Consider the following 7,428-nt stretch of genomic DNA (forward strand, 5'->3'; position numbering starts at 1 on the left):
AATATGATATTGCTCCACCTTTTTCAGCATCTATTACAACGTCAACTCATCTGGGAAGGCTATCCTCAAGGTTGAGAAATGTGTTTATAAGGTTTTTGAAATAAATAATAGAAGTCCGCAACACTGTTAATGCTCCCAGTGATTTTATTTGCACGACGTTTTGGACCTTCGTCCTTTTTCAAGTGCAATGTCCTTTTTCAAGTGCAGGTTGCACTTGAAAAAGGACGAAGGTCCGAAACGTTGTGCAAATAAATCACTGGGAGCATTAACCGTGTTGCGGACTTCTATCATTTATTTCAGTTACTCTATTTTGTCCAGCACCTGTACCACTGATGTGCGCGCATTCTCCACCTTCCTATAAGGTTTTTGGCCATGTTTCCTGGAAGCACATTGGTGAGGTCAAGAAGGGCTTGCTCTCAGTCTCCGTTCCAATTCATTCCAAAGCTGTTCTATCAGGTTCAGGTTAGGACTCTGTGCAGGCCAGTTCAACCATACCAGACTGTGTCATCCATGTCTTTATAGACCTTGCTTTGTGCACCGGTACTTATAATAATATAATTGCACTGGTGGCATCCTATGAGACACTTCCACACTGGAGTTCACTGAGCTCCTGAGTCTCCCAATCTTTCACAATTTAAAACAAACTTTCTGCATGCTTAGGTGCTTTATTGTAGGCCCTATATACCCTTGGCCAGGTCAAGTGATTAGGACACTTGATTCTGAATTTGGATGGGGTGAGTGAATACTTTCGGTAATATATATTATTAGTTGATTAGTTAAGACATGTCAGCTGGTAACGTTTAAGACCATAAAAAGCAATGTCAGCGCAGAAAATGGTTGACAATGATGATCTTCATCATGATGAAATGAACGAATTGGAAAGAAAATAGAACTCAATAGAATCAACAGAATAGAATCAACTACAAAAAGATGTGAGTAGTCGTTAAGGTGAAGCTACTTGTAAGTCTGGAATGTTAACATACCTTTGAAACAAATGTTTTTACTTTTATGACTTTTTACCCTTGCTGCCGACATTGAGCAGTTAAGTTATCTCTCTGCTTTACACCTAAAAAAAAGGTCCCATGGAAAAGAGTATCAGTTAATTTAATTTGAATGTAATATAATGTGATGAATACAAGGTGAACAGAAAATGTGGTTAGAAGTTTTGACGATGTTGAACCAAATCTCCCTAAAGATCATGTCTCTACTCTGCTCTAGCCACTTAAAATACATGGTTCTCTGACAGACAGAATACCAAATTATTCACTACCACAGCATTGTTACAGTAATCCTATATTTCATATAATATGGCATAAGATGTTCAAGCCTGTTTATATACCCGAAACATTCATTTGAAACCCGTCAAGCACTACAGCCAAATGAAGACGGGTGCAGTCAGCTTAGTTTCCATTGGTATCAAGATCCATGTGTGTGTGTTTTTTAAACACAGTACAGCTCCCCACAGACACACCTGCTTGTGTTGTCATATCAAGTATGCTATTTATTCTACATTGTTTCTACTTTAAATGTCTTTTATTCTTGACTATGGTTACACATTGTGTTAAAACTATTTGGATTTGTATCACTTGTGCCTGTCAAAAAGTTACAATAGCTTAATGACTGATTATTATCTGATTATGTTAAAAAGGTTACCCTATACTGTACTGTATTTGTTACAACTAGTGTGTAGCTGTAGCCCCTTAATGCACGCCATACTTTCTGTGGCACGCTGTAATAGACATTGAAAGGTAACTGCTATACTGCCGTGCAAAACAAGAACGCAGTAACTCAAAATGGTCACACAAAAAAAATATCGGAAATGGGCTTTAAACTACCTCATTTGTCAAAAAAATGGTGGTCCAACACCGTCCTGTTTTGGAGAAAAATCATTTTGAAAGTGCAAAAATGACCAAAAAAAGTTACTGCGGTGTTGGATTAAAGGTTACGTCGTGCAAAACAAAAACGCATTAAGTCGTTGAGTTACTGCTGCACTTTCCAATGGGAATGGTTTGGGAGTAGACAGTAATACTAGCCAATAACGCAGTAACTCCTGCAGTAACTCCATTTTGTGGCAGTAATACCAGCCAAGAATGCAGTAACTCTGTTTTTTGTGGCAAAAAGACACATAAATGTTGTTTTTTCGGGTTTTTTGTGTGCATAAAATTTCTATCCTAAAAAAGCATGACCAGGAAGTGTCACCACCACTTTACCGACAACACAGTTGTCGCGCCATATAGGAAACTTTGAAGCCTTTTTTCTCAGTTTGCAATTTTCAGAGTTACTGCGTTCTTGTTTTTTAGGGCAGTATAGTACCACACTACTTTAGTAATACTAGTAATGCTAATTTATAATGCTGTGTCTTAAGGGGATATAGGTTTATTCACTCATGTCATTTATTGCACAGTGTTTTTACATGCGAGAATGTAATATATGATCTTTAAGCAGAAATAGCATTAATTAAAAATCTCATGTTTGTCAGGCTATTATTAGATATGTCTGAGGTTGGGAATGTACTGTAATAGGAGGACATTTAGTTCTCTCTTAAACAGTGGAATTTCCAGGAATAGCAACATTGTTACATTACTGTGTTTATACTGTGAAACCATTTTAAGCTTTTGTGGTGGAATATTCCTTTATTTTAAATGTGTTTTTGTTATCTTCTGCACTTTCTCAATGTATAATGTTTGTGTTTTGTTAGTGTTTCCCATCTATTAAAAATCAAATTATAAATTTGATACAAAATGGATCAATTTGTCTTGAGCAAAATTCCAATTCTAAGTTTCAGCATACAGAATAGAATATGCAAGATATGACTGGGGCCCTGCATCACAATGCTTGTAACGGTCACATTTTTAGGAGCACGCAGCAGCAATATAAATTACAGTAAAGTACTGTACTTATAGTACAAAATCAAACCACAGGACACAACAACATATCGCAGAACATAGGTCACTTACTGTAACAAGTTCAAGTAACTAATGCTGAATAGAAGCTCTCTTCAGACTGCACTTCATCAAGGCCCCACCTGATGGCCTCAGTGAGGAGAAAGAGAGAGGGACAGAGAGAGAGAGAGTTATGTTTATAGTGGTAATACAGTGACAAATGTTATGTTGTGTCAAGGTTAAACATTAATAAATGTCTTGCCTTGTACTTTCGCTTTCTCTGTGCGGAGGCACAGAACCAGTGGTGTAGTCTACGTAGAACGCGGGTATACAGAGTATACCCACTTCTAAATGTCAGGGATTTCAGTATACCCACTTAAAATTAATTGATCCATTATTTTGAATGGCACAAATATATGCAGTATACCCACTTCAAAAAATACTCCAATATACAGCATACCCACCATAAAAAATAGACTACACCACTGCACAGAACGCAGTCCGGAGCTTAACCATGGCTTCATTATTCTTCATTATTTTCTCCTTCTTTCACGGTAAGTAATACCCTTTGCTTACAGTTTAAATATCACTCAGTTATTTTGTAGTCTGCAACTTTTCAGGTAATCACACCGTCGCCTTTACTTGCCATACCGGTTCCAAGTTAGACAACCTTGTGGCGTGTGGCTTGAATGTAATCATGACATAGGCTTACTGTAAGGCCATAGATATCACTTTTGTGCATATTCTGAAATTCTAATGCAGAACTAACGTTGTAATGGCTGGTGACTGTGCACTTCCTGGATTTAGTTTTTAGGTCTGCTGATTCTATTGGCTGGTCCTGGTGTGCCTGTTGGCTTTGGTGATGGATGATTTGTTCTTTTTTTCCTTTAAACCCACTGAAATGCCATAATGCATAAAGCCAACAGGCACACCATTACCAGCCAATAGAATGGGGTCAGCCCTATGTTCCCACGGCCCATTGGTCCCACAGCCCATTGGTCCCACATTGCTAAGACTTTCATGTTTTTTTCTAAATTAGGCCCAATGGTCCCACAGACCATGGGTCTCACATCACAAAGACCTGCTGCTTCGTGTTCCCATATTCCATATTCACATTTAGTCCCGGGAATGTTCCGGGAATGTTCCTCAACTACTTTAAGAACACATATATACTATAAATATATTTTATTTTATGGCAGCTTACCACCGGGGCATGAATGACACTGTTCAAGTGTGCCACCCCTGACTGTGACGATATTTTATGGCCCACTTTTTATTGTGTAAAGCCAATTTGAGTAGCCATCAAAGACATATTGTTATTGCTATTATTAGTAGTAGCAGTGCAGTTGTAGGCGCTTTTCTACTTTTGGAAATGAAGCTAAAACACTGAGCTGAGGAAGTTATATAAAAAAAGGTTATCATGTGTAGGCCACACTGTAAAGGGTTAATGTCTTTACACCTTTTTCGTTATTAGTTTACTCAGAAATGTGGGAACATTGAGTTGTGGAACATTCAGGCCTAAGCTGGGGGACCATTGGGCTGTGGGACCAATGGGCCTAAAAAATAATGTTAAAAGTCTTTGTGATGTGGGACCACTGGGCTGTGGGACTAATGGTCTGTGGGACCAATGGGCCTAAAAATTAAAATAAAAAAGCTATGTGGGACCAATGGGCTGTGGGACCAATGAACTGTGGGACCAATGGGCTGTGGGACCAATGGGCCTAAAAAATAAAATAAAAAGTCTTAGTGACGTGGGACCAATCCTGTCCCACTGCCACTTCATCTCCCTCCCTCCAACCTTCCTCCTCTTCTCATGGTTCCCTCCAGCTACCTCAGTGCTACAAAGTATATGGCAGGAAGAGCCTTCATTTGCTCTACTCCCCAAGTCTGGAATTCACTCCCTCCCGACATGGCCACTGGCACATCCCTGCTGAAAAAGTTGGTGGTGTACCATTCTGCCCTGCGCTTTATTTAAAACACCTTAGCGCAGCACCTACTGTATGTTATGACCTTACTGTCACCAAAATTGTAATGTCTATGTCTAAATCTGTTACTTAAGGTTCATAGCCATGTTGTTATGATGTAGTTGAGTATAGTGAATAGGCCCGCCGGCGACCCCATCTGCAGTAAGAGGCTACGGTGGAAGCGCAAGAGCGCACCACAAACTTTATGATATGGTTCAAAAACAAGTTTTAATATTTATTGAAAAGATAACTGGATTTCCGGTTTGGCCATGAGAGGGTAGGCAGCAGGAAAGCGGAGCTCCCCGCACAACTTTTAAATGCCCTTGAAATAACGCAATTGAGGGCATATCTCCACCTAACTGTTCATTACCGGTTACAAATATTGTTTGATATCACGTTTAACTCAGATTCTTCGCTGACAATGGCCACAAGTACAAGAGGTGCTTCGTCGAAAACACCATCGGCAAAGCCCGCCGCCATGGCTGGTACCGTTAACGCTCCCAGAGATAAACCTTCGGAGACTGTTTCTATGACCCAACTGGTCGCCGAACTCGGCAAACAACGAGCATCCTTGAAAGAGGACATCGCGACTTTAATTAAAGAAGCCATTGTCCCTCTCCAAGTGTCGGTGACTGCTTTAACAGAGACTGTAAGTGACGTCCAGACACGGCTGACCAACACTGAAATGTTGGCTGGGGATAACTTCGAAGCCCTGAATGTGGCAGAGAAAAAAATACAACATCTTCAGGAACAAAACGCAATGCTCCTCGACCGACTAGAGGACCTCGAAAATCGATCACGAAGGGCCAATTTGCGGATATTAAACGTCCCAGAAGACAGCGAGAAGGGACAGTCACCGGTGAAGTTTGTATCCGACATGCTAATGGAAGCCATGCCAGACGTCTTTGATACACCACCCGAACTGGAGCGAGCTCACCGCTCACTTGCCGATAAGCCCTCTGAGAAAGACCCACCTCGCCCTTTCATTGTGTGCTTTCACAAATTTCAGGAAAAAGAAAATACTCTACATTTCGCAAGGGCGCACGACGTGCAGTTCAGGGGAATCAGCCTGCGGATTTACCCTGACTGGACGAGGGCACTTGCAAAGAGACGGGCGGAATTTAAGGATGTTAAGCGGCTGCTTTATCAGAAGAAGGTGTGGTTCCGTCTGCGCTACCCGGCGAAACTCCGAGTGAAATTCGGCGGCAAAACTTACAACTTCTCTTCCCCCCAAGAGGCTCAACAGTTCTACGACAGACAGATTGCAATGCACCAGCCGGCTTTGGAGGGGCAAGAACAAGGAGACCAGCTGATGGAGGAGGGTTAAGCTGAACTTTTTCATTTAGGCTATCAATAACAATAACAGAGTACTTGGACTGTTCAATTTAACCAGGTCAGTGAAAGAGTGGACTAATCGAAATTGGGATATTGTAACCCAACTGAAAGAAACTTGTTCATTTCAGCAGGTGGGGAGATGCCCGCTCGCGCGATCTTATTTGGCATATGGGGGGCCGTGTAGGCCAATAGTGTGAATGTTCTACTGGGAATTTAAGAGTAAGGGGACTGCGGTTTGTCTTTGTTCTGTAGATGAACCTAGTGTTTGCTTTTTCTGGTTCTTAAATGGGGGTTATGGGGGAATGCCAACAGTGTTTAGTTTTTATTTTATTTTATCATTGTTATTTTTATTATTTGTACTGTTTTTGTCTATTTTACAAAATGCTATCTCAGGAACTACAGCTGAAATTTCAACTTATATGGTTATGTGGCGGACTTTGCTGATTACGTCAGGCTTTCTCATACATGTTACAGCCTATATAGTCACTAAAACATAATGGAAAGTAGGAATATGTCAGGAGGGTCTGTAAGATTCATAAGTTGGAACGTTAGAGGTATGAATGGACCGGTGAAAAGATCCAGAGTCTTTACTCACTTGAAAAGACTGAATGCTGATGTAACATTTTTACAGGAAACTCACCTTCGTTCACAAGACCACCATTTGTTAAGAAAATCGTGGGTAGGACACGTTTATCACTCAGATTTTGATACCAGGGTAAGAGGAGCAGCAATAGTGATACATAAGAGAGTATTATTCACTGCTTCAAAAATAATTTCAGACTCCCAAGGGCGCTATATTATGGTAGCAGGTCACCTTTTTCATAAGCCCGTAGTCTTAGTAAATGTGTATGCCCCAAACTGGGATAACCCTGATTTTTTCAAAAAGATTTTGACCTCGCTTCCTAATTTAAATACACATGCTTTAATTTTTGGAGGAGATATGAATTGTGTTATAAATACTTCTTTGGACCGCTCCAACCCCAAAATAACTACTGTGTCAAAGATGTCTAGGGAATTGTCCAATATTGTGAACCACATTGGATGCACTGACCCGTGGAGATTCTTCAATCCTGGAAAAAAAGAATTCTCTTGTTTTTCACATGTTCACCAAACTTACTCCAGAATAGATTATTTTTTCATTGATAAAAACCTTCTTTCTGCTGTGAAAACTGTGCAATACTCTGCCATAGTTGAGTCTGATCATGCACCTCTCATTCTTGAAGTAAACTTTGCCCTCAATTACTCTA

General features: G+C 40.4%; 1 protein-coding gene across 1 annotated transcript in view; it reads left to right on the forward strand.

Moving 5' to 3' along the window:
• Nucleotides 1-4,404, forward strand: part of LOC134464215 (signaling lymphocytic activation molecule-like) — a 10,944-nt gene extending 6,540 nt beyond the window's left edge. Inside the window, exon 6 of the mRNA XM_063217689.1 lies at nt 4,357-4,404. Coding sequence (XP_063073759.1) covers nt 4,357-4,404 — 48 coding nt within the window. The remainder of the gene's footprint in view (nt 1-4,356) is intronic.
• Nucleotides 4,405-7,428: the final 3,024 nt, after the last annotated feature.

This window comes from Engraulis encrasicolus, chromosome 15 (assembly GCF_034702125.1).
Source record: "Engraulis encrasicolus isolate BLACKSEA-1 chromosome 15, IST_EnEncr_1.0, whole genome shotgun sequence".
NCBI lineage: Eukaryota > Metazoa > Chordata > Actinopteri > Clupeiformes > Engraulidae > Engraulis > Engraulis encrasicolus.